At 43.9% G+C, this 26,574-nt stretch overlaps 1 protein-coding gene across 1 annotated transcript in view; it reads left to right on the top strand.

The window, feature by feature from the left end:
- TNFAIP8L3 (TNF alpha induced protein 8 like 3) overlaps positions 1-23,217 on the top strand; it is a 45,127-nt gene extending 21,910 nt beyond the window's left edge. The window contains exon 2 of the mRNA XM_039557359.1: positions 20,198-23,217. Within this exon, the coding sequence (XP_039413293.1) occupies positions 20,198-20,760 (563 nt within the window). The 3' untranslated portion in view covers positions 20,761-23,217. The remainder of the gene's footprint in view (positions 1-20,197) is intronic.
- Positions 23,218-26,574: the final 3,357 nt, after the last annotated feature.

Here is a 26,574-nt window from a genome sequence, read left to right as displayed (position 1 = left end):
CCAAGTTATACAAGCTGGTTTCATTTTCCAGCACTAATCGAGGAGAAACCTTTGTTTAAATCTTGTAAACGGTCATGGGTGAGTAGATGAACCTGTAACAGAGCTAAATAAATATGCCAGATACCCAAACGAGCTTGTTATCTACTCCAGAGTGCTGGAAAAAATAAACAATTCTGATTAGATCTCAGAGTGGCAAACTTCCAATCCCAGCAATAAAGGCAGGTCCTATGTACTCTGGAGCTGACATATTTCTTCAGCACAGAACAAAGTGAACTCTGCAGCAGCAATGACTGTAGCCAGCTATGGAAGGGAGCAGGCACTCCCAAGGAGTCAGCACTCAATAGTCTGCTGCAGTGTTTTCAATGTTCTGTTTAATTTTGCAGATTACATAACATTTTTTCGGTTCAGAGTGCTTCCAGTAAATTTAGGCTTCTAAAGACTTCACTAGGTTTTCATAATTACCTTTCTCACAGACATCTTGGAAAAAGTTCCTGGGTTTCTCTGGTCTGGGTAAGTCCTCCAGGTCTACAGTCCAGGACTCAGCCTAGATACGTAACTTTCTGTAATATGCTTCACCCAGGAAATAAACCTGTGGAGAGCTGTGGAATTTTTTCTCTGTCAAGAGCTGGTACCAGCACGATACCACATGTGAGTAGTGGTGCATGATCTCCCTGTAAGCATCTGAGCTTCATCCAGTACGAGGAGGAAAGGGAGTACTTTAGGGCTTAGTGATTTTTTTTTTTTTTAAATTCAGCATTTTTCTTTTTAATTAATTTGTCTTTATTTCCCTGCTGATAAATTAGACATCGTGGACTTTCATCTGTCTCTTTGTATAACCTGAACTGCACAGGCACTGCCATGGAAGTCAATGCTTTCAGCTCTGCACGCTTTACTCAGGTTTTTTAACACAGCCGTTATCAAAGATTGAACATCACAAATATAAATAAGCTATCAGAAGTTACAGGCTTTGAAGCTTTGTATAACAACTGGTTCTAAATAAAAGCCAGGACTGAAGCACCAGCAGCAGCACTTGTATGGACAAGAAAGACACCTTTCATGTGGTGGGTACCTACAGAGAGACTCGTACTGCTCAGCAGCACATGAAAGGATGCTGGAGAGGAGACGTGTGAGACTTCACCTGCACGAGGTTAATGCTTCGTCTGTTTGAACCATGAAAAAACAGGAGCAAGAACACAGGACGCTGAGAAGTTAAAAAAAAAATCAACTCAGCCTGATTTAATTGGAAAGCATCACTTGGCTGGCTTCTTTAGTAATTGCTGGAAGCCATCCCAACTCTTTATGCGTTTAGAAGTGATACAATTCAACTCATCAATAATTTTTTAATAAGCGACAGTGCTCCCAAAGTATGTGAGTTAACCCTTCGAGTATGAGAAATAGGGTTGTTCCCTCCATGCTTCATACATTTAGAACATTTTATGACAACAATAATTCTTCTGTTGTATATTTTAGAAGTAGGGTGTCACAATAAATGTATGTGCTGTCCAATGAAATGACAAAGGCTTTGGACAGTAGGTAATAATAAATGCTGAAACAATTAGTGTTGTCAGTCCTATGGTGTCACAGAGATGAAATTATCATTAGGGAAATCTACATAAGTGTATGCAAGATTAGACTTGATTAAGAGGCAGTCCTTGCACTGCAGAATCTAGTGGTGCTGTGTTGGCATTGAGAATAAAAAATCTCCTGAAAAAAATGTATATGTGTGTAACATATCCATGCATAAATTCATTTATACATTTGTTGGTGGTTTTGGTTTGTTTTGATGGTTTTGTCTGGGATTTTTTTCCAAAAGGACACCAAGTGTACATGACCAAGGTCAGTTCAGCTCTGTTAGTCTGAAGAGGAGCACTGAGCTGGATTCCCTATTGCACGGGGGAACAATTCACTTTTTCAGCCAAAATCTGTGCAGCAAAGCTAACTCAAACAGCAGACACAAGGAGAAAGGGCTGACAGCCTGGGAGATTTACAGGAAATCACAAGGAATTTTAGAAAAAATACATGCACTTCCAACAATATTTCAACCAGCCAACGTTTTCTGTCAAAATAGATTAATAATTCCAGCTTATAGCAATGCTAGAGACAGCCCAGAACTTGTGATTTTCCCTGTTCTCAACTGCATGAGTAGATACAGCCATAGCATTTGTCCAGCCTTAAGTCTCATTAGGTGCAGAGTGGTTATTGTTCTTCAGTCAACCTATTCAAAACAAATCTGATGAGGGGAGTGCTCCCCCGCGGGGTGTAGAACTGAACGAGTTTGTCAGTGCAGGTGGAACTGTGCTGGTGTACACCAGAGGATTTAGCTCCTTACTTTTAAGAAAAGCAAATGGTTTCAGAGGCTGGTTCTGTACCTTGGGACAGAGATATAGGAAAGACCACAGATTCTCTTTCATTCAGGGGTTATGTTTTTCTATGACTTCAGTGCAAATTTCAGCCATGCTCTGACTCACCTTTGGGATATTATTCAATATAGCTATTAAACATTAAGTTGCATGAACAGGGTCACCTTAGAACTGGCAAAAATTTAGGACATATTTGGAAAGATATGAGGAAGGGGGGAAATCAATATTTTTTTAATTCAATTTCCCAGTAAGGTCTGTTCATTTAACTCAGAGCATACCCTATAAAATGACAAAGCTATTTACATTAGTAAGTTTAAGCAGCCTTGGCTGCGAAGTCCCTGGCTGTTAAAGAAGCGTGTTTTCATTAGTTTCAACTGGCTGTGGGTTTAAAAAAAGTAACAAATAGTGCTGAAAATCAGCAAGGTGCCAAGGCTGGCAACAGGGAGTCCCCTGAGCCTGCAGCCATTCTAATCAGGGTACTGCTGAAAAGCGCTGTTCCGAGAGCTGTTCTCTGGCAATGGAGAGTGAAACGTCTTTTCATTCACTTCTTCCCACTCCAGTGGGGTAGTCAGGACTAACCGAGGAGAAAAGGCTCGTTATGGCAGCTGTTCAAAGGATAAGGATTTTATATTTTTATGTGGAGGTGGCTTTGGTGTTACCAACCCCTGGCAGTTTGTTACAGGAGCTCCAGAGGGTTACTTTGCTCCACTTACTCTTAGGTAGCTCAGTTCATTTCTGCACATCTCAGCTAGGGAAAGCAGACCCAGCAGCTTTACTCTCTGGGACTCATTCATGAGAGTGCTGCATTGTGATGTTGCAAACTCTGCAAGGAATTGGAGGAAACTTTTTTCACAGAATCTTTTAAAAGACCCACATAAACCTTTGAAGATGAAAGTCCATTTTCCTTGTACGACAAAGAAAGGGGAAAAGATTGCACAAGCAGGGCTTGAAGAACGGAGTGTGATTATAGTTGCCCATATTTAACCAAAGTACATTAACCAGCCTATGTCATAAAAATGACAGCCAAGAAATAACATGGAACTAAGAGTTTCAGAGATCTTATAAATCAGGAGAGTTTGGCAGAATTAGCCTATTATATTTCAAAACTTATGGGGTTTTTAAACATCCACTGCACATGTTTCTCCATTCTTATCTCTGAAGCTGTTTTTTTCATTTACTGCTTTGCTGACCTATGCCTGTGGTCTCTTCACTTCTGAAGCAATGTAAAGATAATGCCGTTAAAAGTCACTCCTAAATCTAGCCATTGGCACAAATAATTTATATCCCCATACTCCAGATGATTTCTATTCTTTTGTGGTGAGAAAAAAAAAAACAAAGGGGGAATGAGGCAAGAGCAGACACTGTAAGATTTCAGCTTGTTCCCTGTGAAGTTGTCATAGTGAAAAATAAACATAACTAAAAGAAACCAGAAAATAGTCCTTCTCTTCATTTGCTGGTTCACTCCCCAGTGAGGAGGATGAGAGCCTGAGACAGACATACTTTGTGAATTCAGGAGGCTAATGCAGACTGTAGCCGCTGTGCAGTGCAGGGTTATTCTCTGGTAGCTGTGGGAATTCAGAACGATAACACCCAGAGTCCTGTACAGAGACAAAGCATTCTGAGAAACGGGATGAAGTGCATCCAAAACACAGATGGCTGGTTGGGATACAGCCCCTTTAAACAGTGAGTTCCCTCTAAAAGAATTGGGAGAGAGGGCCTGCTGGAGGTTAAGTCAGTTTTGGATGAGAAATGTTTGGAGTCAAACCTAAGTACATCATGGAAAAACAAGCTCTGTGTCATCATACACAACATCATAAATTTACTTGGCCAATTCAGGCCATTGTCATTGAGATCAGTAAAAACTTTCTTTCATGAAACTCTGAATATAGCAAAAGAATTCTTATCTGTGCAACAGGAAGCAGAATGGAATCCTAAATCTTGTTCATATGCAACCTTAGGATCTGCAGCTATTTCAGAGGCAGAGCCCCATACAGCAAATGCTCCTCCACAAGGCAGTATTTTCTCCACCTTTGTGAAGAAAAAAAGGGCAAGTATTTCCTTTAAACATTTTGTTTTCTGTAGTTTATCCGAGCAGATTTCTAGATAACTTTTTCTTACCACACCATCTTGGCCATACATTTCAATTTTTGTAAATTTCTTTGGAAAGACAATGAAGGGGAAAGCTGCCTCCAAAAGCATATAGTTTCATTAGTTGTAAAACAAAGGTCTTTTATGGGTAAGTGTAAAATAAGAAGGCAATTAAATGATACTGGAAGAAGCCCTTAGAGGAATATCCAGAGTAAGACATCCGAGTGTACACTTCTAGAATATTGAAATATGCTACATTCCTTTTGTAGTGTTGGACCGAGTTTTATTCTGGATTAAAGCAGATTGCTGTACAATTGTCAAGCATCTCTAGAATTTTACAAACCAGACCCATCAGATTGTAAAGGAGATTCATCAGGCTCCATGTGAGCAGTTTACAAAGCAGTGTGGTTGTTATGACCATCTCAATTAAGAAACTCAGTGCTGCCCTGAATGAATCGTGGCGTATCATCACATTGATAGATTTGTGTTCAGAGCATTGATGGCCTCACTTAACCAAAAGTTACTGGATACAAATCTCTCTTCAGCTGCTGTCTCAGGATGCATCCTTTGTGTGAGTTCCAAGAAGAAGATGCATCAGCCAGCCAGGAGCATGAACATGGGACCAGAACACACAACAGCAGCTGACTTCCTCATTTTTACCCCACTCTTTCCATTGGTCAGAAATCTTGCAACCTCCAACGTGCTGCTTGGATTTATAGGCTGTCTCTCACTAGATAAGAGGCAGAGTTCTGGTATCTGGAGTTTTATTTCTTTGATAGAAGCTTTCCACAAGCAATTTCTTTGTATATTAAAGTCAGACAAATGTCCACTGAAGCAACATTATGCTACCTCCACTGGGCTGCACTTAATGAGGGTTCACACAGTGGGAATGAGTCTGAGAGGCTCACTGGGGAGCCCATTTGCCATAAGAAAATGCAATTTTATCACAGGCATATTTTGCATTGGTTGTTAAGCAAGCCAGAAGGGTAAAGCTGCTGCGTGTGCTTTCTCTGTAAGCATGAGAGTATTTAGTATTTGGGGAGAAAATACTGAAAAGGGGCAAGTGGCAAACCATCTTCTGGCTTTAGGCTTGAAGAAAGGCAGACAGTTGACTGATGGGGAAGTGCTGCTCCTGAAACAAACCTTGAGAGATCTGTGGGCAGGGAGGGACCAGTGCTGCCAGAAGCTGAGGAAATGCAGATGAGCACAGGCAGGCCTGAATAGCACCATGCCAAGGGGACCTCAGCAGGCCCAGAGGAAGAGAACAGATTGCTGAAAAGAAACTATTTGAATAGACTTGGGTGGGGAAAAGGGAAAAAAAAATACTAAAAAGAAAAGCGGGCCAGCTCTCTCTGGCAGCAAACCCAGCTTCTCTAAGGTGAGACCCACTGGGTTAAATTGCTGCTCAGTTATTTGCCAAGGGAGGCTTCAGCTATATGGAAGTGTAGGGTTTAACAGCATGAGACTAGCAGCTCAGATTAGCACTGGTTAAAAGGAAATAAGAATAAACAAAAGGGCTCCTCTTCCAGACCTTTCCTGTTGAATATGTAATGTGTGATGTCTCTATGCAGAGGACTGCAAACATTCTCTCTTTTGGCTTAAAGCATCCTGGGAAACTTCATCAAATTAATAATGACTGTTAGTAAAGGTTAAATAATTATTTTAGAGTATCATTCAGCTTGATGATAGAGTTTATTGAAGTGTTCCTGCCAGCAGTTTGTTCCCTGTGAGCAATACCTATATTCAGAGCACAAACACTGCATTATCACTCTCTAGGCTTTCTGGTGCAAACCCACAGGAATCTCGAGATTATTTGGGTTTATGAAATAATAGCAATGAATGACACATACACAGTCATTCCTTTTTAAGGCTCCTGTCTCCCGTTAAAAGCACAGAAATGTCTCATTTGACCAAAGGCTCTCTGCTTTCTGCTCATTCCTTGTGTGTACTTAGATGTGAATGTCCCTGGCTTATGCTATGGCAATGGCAGGAGCACGAGCAGGAACGACAGACAGACCTCGTTGCAGGGAAACCTGAGCCCTGCAAAAGCAGGAGCATGGGAATCCCAGTTCTCTAGACAAGTCTGTGATAGGGCTTGTTAGACCTCCCTCTCTCCAGCCCATCCCTGCCTGGCAAAGTCCTCTCTGGGCATTGCCTGTCTGCAGCAGAATGTGCCAGAACTGCTCAAATCCCTCTTCAAGAAAGGAATTAACACTTCTCCTCATTGTATAAAAAGTTGAATGGGAAACATAAGATTGGGCAAAATCCAGTTTTTTCTTACAGAACTGATGAGAGCTGGGCAAGAAGTGGATTTTGTCACATTTCTTCGGGCAGAAAGAGCACTGAACCCAGTAGAGCCCTCGAGCAGGACTAAGAAATGCAGGATTAATTCTCTAGGAAAGAAGGACACACCAAGTCTTGCAAAGCAGCGAGAGGAAAGTAAGCAGTATTCTCCCTCAGGTGGCTGCTGGTCTATCTGAGAACGTTCCACAGGGTGTTCAGTCTTGGAATACCATGTCAATTCCAGGAGAGATAAGATGGGTCTAAACTCACCTTTGGAAGCTTTCTAGGTCAGCCTCAAGAAGCTGCCTATGCTTAGAATGGCTCCAGAAGGAGAAGTAACAGGCCAGTGCCTCTGCTTCTTCAGCAGGTACCACAGATACTCTAAAACCCCATGCTGGAGATCACGGAAGGGCTGCCTTGCCCAAGCTCCCTTCAGCAGTGTCAGGTGTGTGGCTGGAACGGGTTTCTGTTGCCGGGCTCGGCGTTCCTCAGAGCCGTGGCACTGGCGCTGCGTTCCCGGCAGCCGGAGCCGAGGGCAGCAGCTCTGCTGGCAGCTGGAGCAGCGCGATGGCGACGGCGTGTGGGCTGTGCTGCCTGCCTCTCTCTGGGAATCAGCCTGGGCCACATTCAGGAATTGTGGAGCCTCTCTGCAGAGACCGACGTTGCTGCTGCGTTCCGGGGTTTGGTTTCTGCTTGCCCCGCTGGCTGCTCTGGGCGCCCGCACATCGGCCCCGTGCGCCTCCGGAACCGCGAGCACGGCGCCTTCTGTCTGTCTGTGCTCTTTGCTGAGGTTTGTCCTGCCAGGCTTTTCTTCAGGTAATGCAAAGGCAGTGATTTTTGGTTTTTTCCTATGCAAATTCAGTCCTGACTCCTTGGAGCTGCAATGTTATATAATGAGGGTACATGTGCATCCATCCATCCATATATATATATATAAAAACCCCCACACAACACATTGCTGTTACTCACATGCCTCAGAATAATGAAACAGACCTTCTAAGAACTGTCCTGACCATTTCAGTACTTTCCCAGCATCTTTTCCATTTCTGCTTTCCTGAAATAAAGAGTTGTACTCAGAGTGACTTCAGCACCACGGGTGGTTACAGCCACTGCTGTTACAGTGTTATTAGAGACTGATGACAGCAAAAGCATCCCTGTTATCAGTGTTTTCCTCCTGGCATGATGTGTTTTGCAGTATGCATACACACAGCGAACAAGGTAAAAGTACAAAACCAGATTATGTCCATTAGTGTTTATCCTCTGCAGGAGCTGTGACTGTCAGCTGTTATTGGTGCTGCTTGGGTCAGTCACCTCACTGTGAAGATATTGATGCCATGCTTAGCAGTTTAGTTTAAACCCATAACAAGGAAACTATCATTTGTAGTCAGGTTTCTCCTGCTTTTTTTTTTCCCCCACCATAAATTCAGGACTTTTTCTTTCATTGGTGTAAGACACTAAGACACTGTAAGTTTTGGCAGGTATTATTTGTGCAGATTTTGAACCGAGGAGGAACAGAATTGACCTGCAGTTCTACCTTCCCAGGTGTTCTGTCCTTCCAAAGGAAATAACCTTTTGCTTGTACTGTAAGGCTCAGCTTCATTAGCCTAGACTAAGGTTTCCACAGTGGTCATTCTTTATGGCAGGATTGCAGAGGACAAGTATGGAGAATACAGCAGGTGGTCTGGTTCATGTGGAATAGATAGGTATTTTAGCCTGTGTCTTGTTTTTCCACAGGGGTGGAAGTCATCACATATTCATTCCTACTACTTTGTGCAGCTTGATCAGATGCTTGACCTGACACTGTAGACAAGCAGTGCGGAGCAGATCACCCAAAGGATATATTAAAGTCCAAATCAGACTTCATTTTCAAGGAAAACAGGGTTATAGATCACATCTGAGGCATAAGGCAACACGTTCCTACCAATAAATCCCCAATCAGATGCTCAAAAACTTGTGAGAGATGGAGAGTGTGATGAATCCCAGCTGCACTGACCAGCATTAATTTTTTCCTTTGGTCAGGAGTTTTCCATTCAGAATCTGGGTTGGCCATCTCCCCAGCAGCTAATCCTTCTCTAGGGACAGGGGAAAGGAAAAAAAAATGGGGAAAAAAAGTTACTCAAGGATTCTACACAGCCTAACATTGTGCAACTGTAAAAATGTCTTTTCTTTTGAATAACCAGGCAAACAGTAAAGCATTGTTTAAAGCAATAAGTACATGGAGACTCTTCTAGTTTTGTTGTCCTCTTTGGGGAGCAACACTAAACAGCGAACTCTTCTTCCTTCTAAATATTCACGTCTTCTGTCTTTTCGGTTTCATCTTTGCTGTTGTTGACAAATACTTTCCTAGTGCTTTCAGACAGAAAACAAGGCCCTGGTTTCCCCCTGCGTGGAGGATATTGACACACTGAGGTTCGATTTTCCTGTAGAGCTGTGCAGAGCTCCAGTGCTCATATGTGGGCAGCTATTTCAGTATAGCCCAGGCTTAATCTCCTCTCTGTTGAAGAAGGGGAAAAACCCCTAAACTGCAAGGAAAAGGAACTTACTGGTCTCTGCTTGCCAGCAAGAAGCCAATGACATTTAAAAATAAATTTTCTCTTTTAAACTTGTAACACCACTAGTTCATTTACAGCTATACCCCTGAACTAAACTCGCTGTAGGTGGATTCTGCAGTATCAGCCCTGGTGGTTATAATCAAACAGCACGCAGGGTTTGTTTCAGCAAGGCCACGATGGGATTGTCTGTTAGAAGTCTGTAAGGAAATGGTGGAAAAAAACAACAAAAAAACCTTCAAATGAGTTAAAAGAAACCAGAGCAGGCATAATTCGGAAACTGATATTATCAGCAGCTCTTGCTCAGAAAGGAAGGACGGTCTTAGGTCTTTTATGAACTTGCACAAGCAGCATTCCCATCTGGTTTTGTGCTGGGCTCATAAAGCTGCAGCACAATCAACAGCTAATTGGGGCTGGGTGAGACAAAACTGCTTCAAGCAGCCACAAAACCCTCACTGCCACAGTGGAGCTTGGATCTGCACCTGAAACCTGCTGTAACAGTTCAACACCTGGCTCAGAAATGCTGGTGCTGTCTCCACCCTGCAATGGGACACAGCACTGGGGCAGAGGGAGCAAGGGATGCTTGCTCTGGAAGGCACAAGGAGGGCCACTGGCAGTGGGAGCCATGAATTAATGCAGAGCATTTGCTTTACCCCAAAAGACTTCACAAGTCACAGCAACTCTTCGGGATCTGTTTAAGTCCTTTTTTACCTCCTGCACATTCTCAGGATAGGAGCTAAAATCTTGGACTGCAGTCAGTGATAAATTAGATGCCTTTACAAATCCAGGCCTTTGCATTCACGGAGGGAGTGAAAGCTGTGATAAATACACAGAGACAAGCAGCACCCACATACCTTGTAAGTAATGATTCTGTGACACAGACAATATAACTAAGCATGACTCAAGGGGAGGGTTCAGGAAACCATTTCTTTACTAATAGACTTACACACCTGCAGAGCCACTTCCAGCAATAGTTTTGGGTTGGGGTTTTTAGTGGGATTTTCTGTTTGGTTAGGGAGTTTTGTTTGTTTTGTTGAGGGTTTTTTGAGGGGGAGGATTGGGGTTTGGGGTTTTTGTTGGGTTTTTTTTGTAGTTTAATCTGTTAAGGAACATCAATCCATCACAGGATAAGCCTCACTCACTGGAAGCTCCCTTATGCTCCTACCAGGCTCTCATGCTGGAGCAGGTTTGACATCTTTTGTTTGCTTAGTGACACATCCCAGTCCTACCCTTCCAGCTGTAAGACAGCCACAGCTGTGCCTCTCTGTGCACTGTCAAACAGCTGCTCCAAACGGGCTATAACCTGTAAGCCCTCCCCTTCCAGAGTTGTGAGCACTGATCAGCATCTTCAAAATACTTTTTTAATTTAGCTGACTCCCCCAAAACACATGCACAGAGAATAAAAATTAGACAATAAACAGTCTATGCAAAAGGCCAAGGAAACCTTGTTTCATTAATAGTGTTAAACATGTTGTGATCAGTCTGCAGCGTCTGCTCCTGACTTAGCAAAGTGCGCTGCTGTCAGACATTTCTTGCCATTATTGTCCTCTTCACCTTCCCCTCGTTTGAATTTGTTCTCTGGTATAAACAGAGTTGGGAAGCCTGGCTGGAATTAAGTGTGGAAATTAACATCTCCTCTGGGGTTTTTATTTAGGGACCAACAGTATGTTTTTCCATTAGTACCTGATATCTGGCATTGGTTTATTCCCCTTCCACCCATCACCTTCTTAGTTCAAAACCAAGTGGTCAAGCAACCAAGTACCAAATTAGGAAACCAGCAGCACACTCTGTCCATAAAACAGTATCTCCCTCATTTGCCAGATACACGGATGCCATTAACTGAAATCAAGCTTCAAGAGCCTGTCTTCCCCTCCACCCCCCTTCCCTTGGCCTCTCCCGACTCCCACACACCCTGTCAGGTGTTACCCAGCCCACCCACCCCTCTCACTGTGTCAGGGCACTCAATGCAAGCAGAGCAGACCCAGTGCTGTTGTCAGGGCTTTTGCCTGTGTTTAAAAGCCAAGCCAAAAGCCCCACGAGCAGAGCGAAGGACAGTTGTGCTGCTCACACCGCAGAGAGCCTCGTCCCACGGAGGGGAGCATCCGAGCAGCGTGGCTGGGACAGCTCTGCAGGGGTGGAGCTGCTGACCCCTCCTCAGAGCTCAGCTCACACAGCCATGACCACTTGGTCAGCAGCAGCTGGACACCTGCTGCAGCTGCGTCCTGGTGTGGGTTCTCTGGAGTTTGTTCACCCTGGCCTGGTGTAGCAGAATTACTTCCCCCTTCCCATTTTCTGTCGGCTATTTCAGTTTCAGGGCATCTTCAGACCAGCTACCCTTGGGGTCCCGGTTGCTTGCTTTCTCATGGAATTTTGTACATCCCCAGAGCATAGACGTGGTTATTTTTCATGCCATTCTTAATATATTGGAGCCAAAAATAGAATTATTCTATGTAAAAGGCAAGGACGTTTTATCTCTGGAGAAAGAGCAGTGTAGTGCAACAGCAAGCAATTTGAAGGCACAAAAATAAACCCTCAAAATTTTCTTCCTGAGAGGATGAGAAATGGGTGGGGGAAAAAATAGAAATTGGTGAAGCAGTACCCAATAGCCTGTTCATAGCTGCACTTTAACTATTTAAAGCACACAGATTGCACCGAGGCCTTGTTTAATACTTAGGGCTGATGTTGCCGGGCCTTGTTTTACTAACAGCATATTATTTTGTTCCTACTGGGAACAACCAGCTCCTGCATGCTAAAGAGACTTCTTTGGAAGGGATAGAAAGCTTTTGAGCTGCAGAAGCCCAGGGAAATCTGACCCTCCCGTTAACCAGGAGTGGTGCCTGTGGTAACTGCCAAGCACCAAGCCCACAAAAGCACAGATGCCTCCACAGCCTTCCTCTCTCCCTCAGCCTGCCAGAGGAGGGGATAAAAGAATACGTGAAAACCATATACATCCTGATCAAGAATTCAAATCATTTGGGAAACTGGACTGAAAGCCCCCAAGACCTGTGCAAGTGTCACAATGTTCAAACAGCTTTTCAAAGTTTTTGTTCAGAACAAATCTGCCTCTTTGGAACCACTGCAAGCAAGTTCTACAGATCATTGACAAAGAGAAGCTGCTGCGACGATTGCATCTGGATGAAGCAGGACAGCTGCAAGAGCTTGAAAGGTTTCACATGGCTTTTAAACAATACTTTGGCAAGAGAAGCCTTTCTTTCCTGGGTAATTGTTACTTAGTGTGGAAGAACGTGGTGGTTGAATCCTTTCAAAGAAGCCTGCGAGCCTTCATTCCTTAACAAGATAATTGTTTATCATTCATTATATGCCTGATGCTCCCCAAGAGCCTCTGTCCCTTCTAAGCAATAAACAACCCCTTAGCACATATCAAAGAACTCGTTACTCTCCTGTTGTGAAAATTACATGGCTGGACATTAAAACAAGCATAATTTTCCTATAGAGATAATAATTATTTGACTAATTGAGTATTTTTGCCACATAGTCCCCATGATAGCTTCTTTTTTCCATGCAGTGTTTTCTTGAAAGGACAATGTAAGAAATGTGGTAATTGTGGAGAAGGCAACGGACCTTCAACACAAAATGTTTCAGACACTGAAGTTAAATTCTTCAGTAGTTCCTGCCCAGGATTTTCTATAGAGCCTATACTGAGGGCAAAAAAACCCTCACAGACAATCTGAAGGCAAAAAACTCCCAGCCAATTAAAGATGTCCCCAAGTGCCACCAAGGCGTGGGCTGCTGGGGTTTGTGAGCTACCCATGCTAAAGTAAGATCCAGCTGTAGTGTTTTGGGCATGCCTTCAGGCCTCTTTGGTCAAAAGAAGTCTTGTAGAGTAAAACTAGCATTTAAAAATACCCCACACTAATGTAGTCATAAACACCTGTCTCAAAATACAGGAACAGGATCAATAGGTCATTGCAAGGGGTAGTAACCAATCTTCCCTTGCCAAAACTCTGCTGTCAGTGGGGAAGCTTTTCCTCTGGCAGTGTCAGGCAGAGCTGAACGAGCTTTTTCTGGGACAGGGATGGTCACTCTTTTCAACGAATTTTGCCATGAGCTTAACGAACTGACATCAAAAGACTTTGAACCTGTTTATAAAATACAGTGGTCAGTTTAACAGAACCTCTTTTAGTTGTATAGTAAAGCTTAGAAACCCAAACACCACAGCATTTTACTCTCGCTCCTGGCAGACAGACTTTACCTCCCGAGCAGTTTCAGGTAATAGCAAAACCTTGCTCACACCCTGGGCGTGCCTCAGGGTGCTGTGCAGGCTCTGCATCACTTACACTCCCTGCCAGCTGCCAGGAGCTAACCAGATGTGTTTGGTACAGCCCTTTGGTTTGTGGGACGCAGTGCACAGAGGGGATCCTCCCTGAGCCCCTTTGGCAGGGAGTGCTTTCCTCTGCCACCGGCTGGATGCGAGTTTGCAGGATATGGCCAAGCTTAATGTCTCATTTGTAATGTCAAACAGCAGCCATACAGAATCCCAGCGTGCTGTCAGCTGTGCCATATATTCCAGGGAGTGCCTGGGAGGGTTTCCACCCTGTGAGCCAGGCTCAGCCCCGGGACAGTGCTGTCATCCACACACCTCTTGCCAGCCACTGCTTTCAGACACAGGAGAGGAACACAGCCGTGCAGTTCAGTTCCCAGCCAGCTACCAGGGGCAGAGCTCAGCCAGACCCTCCTTGGCAGCTCCATCAGAGCTGATGAAAACTGCAGCTGAGCTCCTGTCCCCTGGACAGGCTCCTGGAGGCATCACCCAGAGGACAGCAGTTTATCTGCTCACGCTGCACTGCTCCTCTTCTCTTTACAGAAGGGGCCCCCCAGCCTTCCACCACCTCCTCCAGGTATTGAAAGGCAACTCCAGTATAGTGCTAGAAAAGTGAATGCCAGATACAAATCAGCAGCAGAAATAAGACTATCCTTTGGAATCTCCAGTCCCCAGGTTCCCATACAGTGCCTTTTCTTGTGGCACAGTTGCTGCTCATCTAAAGCACTGAAAGGAAAAATGGTCTTTTTTCCATTCAGTCATATTTCCTCTGTACAGGGCTGTCGCTGCCATTTCCAGCAGGTCCAGCTTTTGCTTTCAGACGTTTGGGTACTGGTACATTCTCCCAGGATGATATAATTATCAGTCTGTAATCTCCTGTTCCAGTGCGGATATGAGCAACCCTTTTATGCTCACAGTAACAATTTAGAAGTGTTAAAGTTTGAGCACTGGGCCCCTGATGCTTACACATGTTTAAGTTGGCCCTCCCTGAAAGCTGATGTATTCCATCTGGTCTATTGGATTTCTTGGCTTAAAGTTACTGGAAACACTGAATGTTTCTTCTGCAGTGATCCTGTAGCTGTCCAAGAGTAATACACACACTCAGAGCTCGTGCCCGGGCTGCTCAGGATTAAAACACTACAGGACAAGTGGTTTTAGTGGACTTTTTTTCCTGTCTGCTTTTAGAGCTATTTTGAAATCCTAAGTCCTGCGGTTCACATTTCTGATCAATCTTATAACGTGTAAGTGAGACTTGATGGAGAAATAAAACACACACGTTTGCAGCTCATTTACTCTAATATTTTGCCTGAATTATGCAAATTAAGCAACTAGATTTTTTTTTGTATTTATGTCAAGAAAAGGAGCCACTACAGGCAACTCTTTAGGTTATAAAGAAGCAAGCTGCAACACAGTAAATTATCAACACGAGAAGCAATGCTGGATTCACCATTCAGATATCCACTACAAGGGCTTTACAACCCAGCTGCCTCATTGCCATTCCCAGACTCCCCCGGCTCAAGGGCAGGTATATCACTAAGTTAAAATACACAGGTGCATTCAAACTGGGTCACACAAGGCATTAAAACAGCACATTCCTACAACAATTTTCACAACCCATCTATCTCACACTGTAGTAGACTCTGAGAGCATGCCTGGCCCTTGGCTTGGTCCATCTCCCACAAGCCTGAGCAACTGCTAGCAGCTGGAGGGATGCCCACGTTTCCAGCAGCACTGCTGACTCTTAAAGCCTGTCTTTTGCTGCAGAAGCTGTGCTGCATTTTAAAAGTGAAGATTCAGGAGTATTAAAAATATTTCAGCCTCTTCATCATCTTTACTTTCTTATGCATTTCCATCTTGTTCAGTTAAGATTCAGCCCTTTGCTCACTTCCAGTACAGCTGGAGCACAGATGCAGGGAACCACTTCTGGTGCCCATCACCTCCCATTCCTGCCAAGCTGCTTCAGACCTGCAGCCTCTTCATGACTTTAGCTCAGACCTTTAATTTAAAACAGCTCAACTCACCTCTCCAGGATGCTCTCAAGACTACTCAGTACCCTACTCCATGCGCTCCCTGGCTGGAAAACACAGTCACCCCGACTGCTGGGAGCTGGGGCCACGCTCAGCGTGGTGGGAAACGAGGCAGAGGCTCCACGTGTGTCTCACTTGAGAGCAGGTGAAGCCAATGAGGTAACTGATTACCCAGGACAAGCTGCAGCAGGCACTGGGGTAGCAGCTCCCAGTGTCAGGTGAAATTCCTTTCTCCAAGCCAGCCTGCTGATACAATTAAAAATGCACTGGACAACCTCCACAGAAACCCTTCAGGTCAACTCCTCCTCTCTCCTCTTTTGTGGTGAAGCCACACTCCCTCCAGAGTTCACTTCAACTCAACTTTCAGCCATTAGCCAGGGGAGAAAATATCCTGGCTGCAAAATGGTATTACGGCTTTGAGTAAGTGGCTGACTGGGAGGGAAATGGATTCATGTGCTCAGGAGGCTGGTTTCCATATCCTCATAATTGCTTCCAGCAAATGTTGATCATTCTTCCTCCTCGGCATGGTGGGAGCATCTTCTGGTTGACTGGATTTGCCGTGTGTTTTGTACAGAGTGGCTGAATGGGGATTTACATAAAAATAGTATTGCTGAGCATTTAGTTCTGACCATTTTGTATTTGGTACAGCCATCTGCAATCAAAATACTTGGAGAATATTACAGATGTTCTTGCATTTTAGTCTCAAAAACTCCTAAAATGTAAAACTCTTACTAGAGTTGCCAAACTTTTTCTGCACTTCTGTTATTAAGCAACTCTGTTATTAAGCAATCGTGTTATTAAGTTTAGTGGATGTGAGACCTCTTTGCCACGTTCAGCACCGCCTGCCAGGAGCTGGGTGGTCACTGGTGGGGAGTGGTGGCCTGCCCTGGCCGTGGGACTCCCTGGGCACAGGGAGGCTCTGCCCACAGCTGGGCACTCGCCATCCCCCCGTGGGAGACAGGGCTGAAGAGCTGCAGCTCCTGAGGGATGGAGGATTGCTGTGGGATCAATACCGTCACGAGGGCCTTTTTAAACAGCTTTTATCATACACAGCTCTCGAGGTGACAGAGAGAGGCTGAGAGCAGATCTGAGGCAGAACTGGCCCTTTCTTTAGTAAAAACTAAGATGTCAGATTTTCTATAATGGAAGCTAATCACTACCCAACAAAGCAGTGTGCTTGGAGGGTCGTTTTTCATTTTTAGCCTTGGTGTAATGTTCCTGAAAGCTAATAGCATCTATGATGTTGTTGCTGATTTGTTTTGCTGTGTGGAGGAAAGCAGAAAATAGAATTGCTGTATGTAGGAGGTGAAGATGTATTTTGTGTAGTGAGCAATGTGCTGCAGTAAGAAAAGGCTGCCACGGTAAACATGCTGTCCCCACGAAAGCCTGCATGTAATCATGTGGCTAACCACCTGTGATCTTTGAAAGGCAGGGCGTCACCTGGGTGTCTGAGCACAATGTGGTTTTGGAGGCAGGAATCCAATCTATCCAAACAGCCTGTCTGGCTCTCCAGCACACGCACAGCCTGAATTCGAGCAGAGCCCCTTGTGAACAGCCCCGCGCCGCTGTCTGGATGCACGAGTGGGCTGCTGGCTGCCTTCTTCCCATCCCACACGCGCTGTCTGCCCCCGGCAGCAGCGGCTCGGGCAGTGGAGCCACGGCCGAGGCTCTGCAGAGTGCCCAGCCCAGTGTCCAGGCAGGCAGGTGGAACGCTGCCCTTCACCTCCTCCCGAGCTCGTCAGCAGCTTCCTGACACGGTGGAGGACCCGGGGCAGCAGCTTCTGTATCTATCAGACACCACAGTGCACAACAACCTGTGTCCCACCAGGCTCTGCCCCTGCCCGCTGGAACCTCTGTGCCTGGTACAGCCGGCTGGGATAAGGCACATGGCAGCCACGGTGGAGAAAGTAATTCCCAGCTCCTACAGGCCGTGCAGTGCAGAGAGCAGCACACTGGAGTCAGGGGAGCAGAGCGTGCACAGAGGATTTGGATGTGCCTGGTTTCTGAGGGCTGGCATGCCTGGGGAATGCACATGCCATGGGAGCATGGGATGGAGAGACAGGAGCACAGAGTGGGGAGGGAGCCACAGCAGCAAAACAACAATACATCTTTATTTTAGTTTTAGAAAGATGAGCAGGAGCTCAGACTCATGCTGTTAACTAGCAGATCCCACACTTGGGACTCGCCATGGAAAAACATCCCAGCCTTAACATTCAGTTAAACTTGGCCTGATGCTTTCCAGCTGTGCTGCCCCTTTCACAGCCTGCACCTTTCCCTGGGAGCTGCGGTACCGTTGCCTGAGCTGCCAAACCCAGGGATGTCCCGGGAAAGAGACCCACGTTTGAAGGTCCCACTGCTCAGTTTTGTGGATAAAACACAGGACTTTGGGTACACGAACATATATCATACTTTTTTTTTCTGTGCAGGACATCCCTCCCTTCTTAAAAGTTCATCAGAAGCTTTTATGTGCTAATTCAGCATCCAGCTTTGTCTCAGAGATCACATAGGTGGGAGGGCAGCTGGATGTGTCTGTGTTTAAGGTGCTGGTGGCTCTGCTGGTCCCAGCTCCCCCCTGGGCTGTGTGATGGGGATGGGATGTTTCGCTCACCCCAACTGCTGGCTTTGTGTCGAGCCACAGAATTGCAGCAGCTCTGCAGAGCTCTCCCTGCAGCAGAGCTGGGCAGGGCACGAGCCAGCTGGGCTCTCACCTGGGCAAAGGGACACGAAGCTGAAGTGTCGTGAACTTCAGTAAAATTAATATTCTAAAAATCTACTGCAATTATTTCCAGGTTTTGATCACACCAGATACTGAACAACTGCATCCACTTGATTAATAGCAAACACTTACTACAGAAACAGACACTAACAATCTACCATTTCAGTGTGTCAAATGCACATAATTACTCATCACGGATACTATTTATATACCCACGTACTGCTAAGTGAAAGAATGCTTTCATCCTGGTTTTATCATTTCTAGATTAAATCACAGTTTTTCTATTTCCTCCAGACAGCAGCTCAGCCCCACAATTTTCTCTCCAAATGACAGGCAATTCTTTTAAGCACATTGAATTATTTTTTCCAGGTGGTGGTTCAGTTGAAATTAAATGTTACTCTTTAACATTGCTCAGCAGCACACAAAGATGACAACTTCAATGTTCCAGCCAACTTGAAAGTCAGAATTTAACCAGAGGACTTTGGATTCAGAGTGTTACTTACTCCAAGTGAGCACTGGCAGCCAGCACCCCTTTGTCCTGGCGTGAGGGTGTAGGGAGCACGGGGACGAGTGACAACACTCGTGTGCTGAAGGCTGGAGAGGGCCTCAGAGCCCACCCCACCAACTTAAAGACTCACTGAGGCTCCACAATCAAATAAGCACTGGAAGATTTGATTTTTATTGTCATTTTTAATCTCTTAGTGGTTTGATTTCCCAGCAGCTGGTGAAGGACGTGGATAACTCCATCCCCCTTGGAGCAGCCAAGGCTGTGGTGTGGTGGTGAGTAGAGTGAGGTCCCAGCTGGCAGGGAGACACGGGCACCTCCTTTGCAGGAGCAGAGACTGAGAGCAGATGACAGGGAAAGGCAAGGAAGGTGTCTTGGAACAAAGACCAAGAACAAGGAACCTTGGAACAAGGCCACTCTGCCATCACTCAGAGCTCACTGGCTGCCCTCCCCAGATACACACACTCATCACCACCTGGCTGCAATGATAAAGTGCCCTCTGATCCAACAGAGGCTTTGCTGCCCCTGTATTAACCTGGATAATTCTTTCATATCTATATTTCCTTTACTTTGTCCACAGAGGGTCAGTTAGAAGCAAACATTAATGTGAAGAACAGAGGAAGGTCAGATTAATCTCTACCAAGAATTACAGAAGCTCATGGGATAAAGCCCAGCAGGAGTGTGCTCAGGTGCTCTGCTGAGTGAAAGGTGCAGATATGAGTAAAAAAATCAAAAATCCCTAATATTTGTTTGATAACTGTAGAGCAAATAGCTCAGATGTTTTTGTCTGGCAGGAACCGCGTGCACTGAAGCACCAACATTTTATAAAAATCATATTCTGTAATTTTACAAACTGGTAACAAAAGAGGAAGGCATTGATACTACAGATCAAGGCAAAAAAACCCCATGCTCGTGAAGCTGCTTAGCCTAGCTGTGGAACAACAGTGCCTCCCAATGACCAGAGTGTAACTCTGAAGGTTCATGCATTGCTTGCCACTATCTCATTTTGCTTGTCTCTAGTATTTTATGTATTATTTCAACCACAGCATCTCAGTGGATCTCTCTGCCAAGAAAGCTTTCCTATTGAACTACAAAATTAAAAGGCTATCAAAGAATCAGCATATATATCCCCTGCCAGAATATTCTGTTCTTTATTTGCAAGCAAAAGCCCTCAGTGACAGCAAGACCTGAAACATGCATGTGTGAAACCCCAAGGATACCTACCTGGCTAGAGGGTGTTGGGAGTGTTCCTGCAGCCGTGGCTGCTCTGGTCAGTGCCACAGGCCAGGTCTCAGTTAAGGATATCGGTTCTACTTTTCTTAAATCATTGCAAAAATAATTCACCAAATAAAATTAACATTTCCCCTTTTTTTCTATCCCAAACCAGGTCCCGATTATTTCAGCTCCAAGAATCTCGCACTGCAAGCCCAGAAAAAGATCCTGAGTAAAATGGCAACCAAAACCATGGCTAACATGCTCATCGATGACACAAGCAGTGAAATCTTCGATGAGCTGTACAAAGTAACAAAGGAACACACCAGAAACAAAAAGGAAGCCCATAAAATCATGAAAGACCTGATCAAAGTGGCAATAAAAATCGGGATCCTCTATCGAAATAATCAGTTCAACCAGGAAGAGCTGGAGATTGTAGACAAGTTCAGGAAGAAGCTGAACCAAACTGCCATGACAATCGTCAGCTTCTACGAGGTCGAATACACTTTTGACAGGAACGTGCTCGCAGAACTGCTGAACGAGTGCAAAGACCTCGTGCATGAACTCGTAGGGCGACACCTGACCGCGCGCTCCCACGGGCGCATCAACCACGTCTTCAACCACTTTGCAGATGTGGAGTTTCTGTCTGCCCTGTACAGCCTGGACGGGGATTGTCGGCCATACCTCAAAAAGATCTGCAATGGCATCAACAAACTACTTGATGAGAAGGTTCTTTGAAACTGCGCTCAAAGGCAAGAAACCAACCAAAAACTTCTCTCTAGAACTGGCCACCCTTCATAAGCCATGGTAGGCAAGCAAGCTTCCTCCCCATCAGTCTTACTGCAGTCCCCAGCAGGGCCCAGAATGTGCTCACCAGGCTCATGATGAAGTGGAAAACTTAAATCAGAAAGCTATCGATTTTACTGTTTTGTTCAGATCATTCAGTCTTTTCCAAGGAGCAGAGTGAACAAGGCTGCTGATGTATATCGTTCAGAAACAGATTGCTACTCACCCTGATCTCGCTAGCTTTGTGTTCAAGGCTGAACATGCAAACAGAAAGTAAACTCAGATGCATGGCTGTGTAAAAACAGACAGATAAAGGCAAGAGCAATGCATGGAATTTACCCCCAAGGCCCTTGGTGCATATATTTTTTATTATTTCCACGCCAAATGAAAAAGCTTTGACAGAAAGTAGGGCTGTAATGGATTAAGTTCACTCCTTTCAAAAGGATCAGGAATCAATATGAGAAAACATCTCTGATTTTACATGGTATATAAATCTAATAGGAGAACAACACATCACACAAACTGAAGTGGGAGAAAATCTAAAGAACTGCTCAATGAAGCAACAGTTTCATCAGTTTTGTTTTATCCCTGCTAACAACAGAGAGAAGGTTTGATTTTAACTTGAAAAGCAGCTCAGTGGTTCGAGCTCAAAGGTAAATAAAGTAGTACAGCAGTTCCCCAGCTCCCAGGGCTTGTGTACTGGGTGACATCAGGTGAGGTCAGGCTGAAGGCTGTGCTCCTCTTACTGTTCTGCCTGACAGAACAAAATACTCTTTGTGAAGATTTTGAAATTGCCCTTGTGAGGAGCAGCATGACCAAGACACCAACATTTACATCCCTGATCCTCAAAGTACTCAGCCTAGGTACAACTCTTGGTTTAATGTGCCCATGACATTTGTGCCTACAGTAATCAGAGGTGGGATACAAAGGAACCCATCCACTATTCTTGCAGTGCCTCCGAGTGTAGCATATCCACAAGTCAAAAGAGAACAGCCTTAGTGACTCTGGCGAGTTTCTGGAGTGAGTTTTTGTTCAGAATGTTTTCAGTGACTTTTCCTTTTTTTTTTTCTTTGAAATAAAATACACTGATGTCTTCAAACTGAAAACATTTTGCAAAGAAAGAGTGGGTTCTGCAGTCGTGGTTGGACACAGGGAGTGGGGAAGCAGACCAGATGCTCCAGCTGCCACTTGCAGAACCTGGGTAAGTGCCAACTGACCCAGAGTAAAAAACATATTCAGAAATCTCTCCTTGTCCTCTCCATTTTATCCTCCAGACTCATCTCTATCTCTGATGCTGCAGTATCAGGAGCCCTCTCCATTCAGCTGACACAGAGAGCAGCCAGTGCCATCATCTGGGGGTAACACCTTCCATATCATGTATACTGTAATAGAAAGATGCATGCATCTGAACATTGACAAAGACCAGAAAATGTATTTGAAAGCCATTCCTCTCTAGGGGAAGCTTACAGGGTTGATCACTCATTACTTTAGGATAAGACAAAACCCATGTTTTTCATTTAAATAAATTGTCACATACTATGGTATTAAGAGAAAACTGTTCAAAATTCTTATTCTCCTTCTGTCTTTCCTCACCCCAGAATAACTATCCTTTATCTCTTGCAACAACAGTTTTTACTGTCATACTTTATACAGTTGCAAATACACACACCCAGGTCATGTACTCACTTGGGTTGTCCTAGATGGATTTTTACCTGTTCCCAGGAGAACTCATTTGAAGCACAGTAAAAGTGAAAGACATTGGCAGAACAGTTTTTAACGGTGTAAATTTCCCCCACATAGTTCCTTTAACCATTAAAAGTAGACTTAGTAGCAATGAAGACGGACAACTCCTTTGCAACACAGAAATGAAACAGCAACACTTGGGGTTGCAAGTTCAGCCAGTTGCAGAGCCATATTTACATGCCTCATTACCTGCATTTCTTCCAAGCATGTACTTGTCAGCTGATGCTTTTGAACAGTATTTCTTGTATCCAATGCTCCTGTCCCAGTGCACATGTCAGATTTTGTGTGTTTCATTCGTGGCAAACAAACCTGGGTTCTTCTTTTAAAGCCAGAAAAAGAGATTATTCAACATTCAAGATGTCTAAAGGAAAGGGATATCCTGTATTTGTGACTTTTTGTGTGTTGCAAGTATCAATATTCAGATTCTGGTATTTTAAACACACCAGCTGAACATCTGTTGTTTTATTTAAAAGTAATCTGAGTAGCCTTAAGGAAAAATATGTTTTCAAGTATTTCTCATACTTGCATATCCTGTGTATTCATTGTTTACTTTTGTACTTGTAGCTTGGTATGTAACAACATTGCTAAAATATGGGCAATGTTCAGGTCACCTTAAATATATTATGTATTATCACATTTGTGGATTAAAAATGTGTGATTACTGCCCTTTTTGTTTCCTTTTGATTTATTTATCCTACCACCTCTGTTGTATCACAAGCACGTCAGCAGCAAAGGAGCAGACACCACAAGCCCAAATCTCACTCTTCCAAAGTCCTTCCTGCAAGTTTCCCATTGTATGTTCAGCCCAGTTTAGCACGACGTGATTTAAGGTGGATGGAAGACACAGCCCTGACAGACCTCAAAGCCCTGCCCTAAACATGGAGATGCTGGAACCTACCAGAGCATTTTTGCAGCAAGCATTTATTCTCCTGTCCTTATTCCCAGAAAAGGCAAACTGTTTTGGCTGAAAGAGCTCAGGATTTGCAAACAACTCACATGGCAATTATACTGAAAGCAATGAAATACTGGCACAAAGAGAAAACTGACAACTGCCTTAAAATCAAAGTTTAAAGCAATCTTCTTAAGTGGTGCTTTGAGCCTTCCTGCTGGTAAAACATTGCTGTCAGGTTAATTTTATGAATCACATCATGGCAGGACACAATATTCTTTGCTTCATCACTGACAACTTTATATAATAAAGACAAAAAGGTTAATGTTCAAGAAACTCTCATGGGAGTGACCACTTCTGACATCTTAATGAAATGGTGCCCGTACCACAGAGCATCACACTGAACATGTGACCTGATTTGTGCTAGAGAAACATTCTCACAGACAAGCACATAAATAGCTGGCCCTGAAGAGAACCAAGCAGCAAAGCACAATTAACTTTCACCACAGCAACAGAAATGCAAAAGCAAGTTTTAACTGGATGACTTAAGCAGGTCTATTTTCATTTTTACATAAATCAATGCCAGAAAAAGACCACGCACAGTCTTACCCACACAGAAAAAGAGAATACAGCTTTTTATGCTGAAAAACTACTTGAGGGACTCTACAGGAGAGACACACTTTTCCGACATTCAGAAAGCACCAGTGTCATTTATGAGCTACTTGCACGTACAGGAAAACCTCCAGGTAGTGCCATCCATCATACAAATTTACAGGATGAGGAGTGTTTATGAATACTTAGCAGAAAGTAATATAATCCACTAGATTTAGTCTGTACCTGGGAAAACACCCTGCATCATACTGCCATGTTGCACTTCCTCCCATTTTCCTGCCAAAGTGTTGGTTTCAATCAAAATACCTGAAAATACTTGGGGTGAGGAGGTAGAAGCTGACAAAACAGTTGCAATATGGGTCCAATACAATCACTTTGCTGCTGACTCCCAGATGTCCAGAACTCCCGGGGCACACAGCAGTAGAACAGTGAGGCCTGCTGGTAGCTAAGGGTTTGCTCCAGTCTCTGCTAACCTGCCAGTTCAGCAAGGTCCCTATAGACTGACGGGCCTCTGGTTGCCTCTTGGACAAACTCCTTCATGCAAACTGCTCCTGTGCTCTCTTCCTTCTAGCCTGCTTCTGTGCACCCTATTTCCCTTCCTGGAAAACAGGTTCATCCTTCAGGATCGACCAAGTCACAAAGAGAAGTCATTACACCACTATGGAAGATGAGGATACTCATGACAGAATTTTCAATACAGAACTAGGTGGAATAATACTCCTTTGTAGAGTTACCTCTGCAGCTCTACTTCCAAGACAACCGGATGACGGACTAAGATCAAGATTCCCAGCAGGGAAATGCTGAGGTTCCCCAGGGCCTGAGCTCCCCACCTCAGCCAGGACTCCTGCCCCACAGCAGCAGCTTTGTTACCCCAAACAGCCTCGTGGCTCAGCTCAGAGCTGCAGCCACCTTCGGTTCAGCCAAAGTCACACTGCCCAAGCTCCCAACTCCATAGCAAGGGCTTCTTATGTTCACACTGCACTTACAAATACGCTCTTCCTGTCACCTATGACCAACAAGAGATACTGAAATCTCCTGTGATGCCTAAAAACAAAATCACAATCTGGCAGTATTCCCAAAAAAAGGACTGGATAATGTGAGCTGGCACACAGAATGCTGTTTAAAAAGTATAGTCCTTCCCTGTTCTGATATCTATCTCCAACTGAGACACATGACATTTAAATTATTAATGGATTTAAGACTTCTGTGATGTTACAGTCTTAATCACTGTTCAGATGCAAAGAAAAAATTAAAATAGAAACTAGTTCTTGATATGCAGAAACACTGCTACATATGGTGGAAGAGAACATTTAACAAGTATCAAACTGATTTTTTTAAAATAAAACTGAGTTTTATTAAACTGCAAGAAATGCAAATATGGTGATAGATTCAGAACAGTATTTGTTGGGCAATCCAAAAATAAAGACTGACATAGGTACAATTCCCTGCAAACTCCTTTAAGTGATGTTACCATAAAGCAATTAGAATCAGAATACTGACACCCTAACACACACTATTCATACAGTGAAAACAGTTACAGAGAACATTACATGAACAACAGAAGGCATTGTTGTCTTTGCTGTTCTTTAAACACCAGGACATTGAACATCTCCTTGCTGAAATGGTTTAAATGCATAGGCCACAAACAGATACTTGTATTAGAGTTCCTATGATTACAGAAGTCCAATTGCATAACACAAGTCTGATTTACCAGCAGGGAAATCATCTGCTGGAAATTATTTCACTATAAATCAGTTTTCATTTATATAAACTGTCTTGAAGTGCCAAGTAAACATTGAAGTATGCAGAACATTAAATATATTTACAGGTTCAGTGCACTTTAAATTCCTCAGTAAGAGGGTACTGAAACAATAAAAAAGGAGGTTTGCTTGGATCATTATACTTGTGATAACAAAGGTAGCTGGACTTAAAAAAAAAAAATAGCTATCAGCACATTAACATTCTTACAACGATTCCATGAACGTTTACCAAATGTCAGCAAAGTAAAAGAATATTTTCCTTTACAACCAGTACTTAACAGGCAAGAATCAGTAATGCTGAAATACAAGTTTGCTTATCAAACACACGGAGGAGAGAATTCCACTACAGAATCCCTTCAGACCGTGTCTGAACTGTGTGTACCACCTCAGATGCTTAAACAGAAAACATGACCAGCTATAAATAATAATAACCAGTACTACTTTTCATTTAACATCTAAATAAATTAAGATTGCTGGATTTTCAAGGCTGTGAGGTTACTTCAGGAAGAGGAGAGAATCTGTTCAGACACATTTTCCACGTTTGCTGCTCTGATTTAATCTCTCATGCTTTGCTGCAGTTCCCAGGCATGCACACACAACACAGCCACATCTCTGCAAGTCAGACATTTGATGAGTCATACTGAGGCTATAAATAATTAGAAATAAAAATAAATTGAAGTTTTTCCCTTGTGAATTTTCATGCACAGGGATTTTGGCCAGATTAAATTTATAGGATGGACTGGAAAAGCAATGAACATGTTC

The sequence above is a fragment of the Corvus cornix genome, chromosome 10 (genome assembly GCF_000738735.6).
Source record: "Corvus cornix cornix isolate S_Up_H32 chromosome 10, ASM73873v5, whole genome shotgun sequence".
Classification (NCBI taxonomy): Eukaryota; Metazoa; Chordata; class Aves; order Passeriformes; family Corvidae; genus Corvus; species Corvus cornix.
This window is presented reverse-complemented; position numbering and strand designations above follow the sequence as displayed.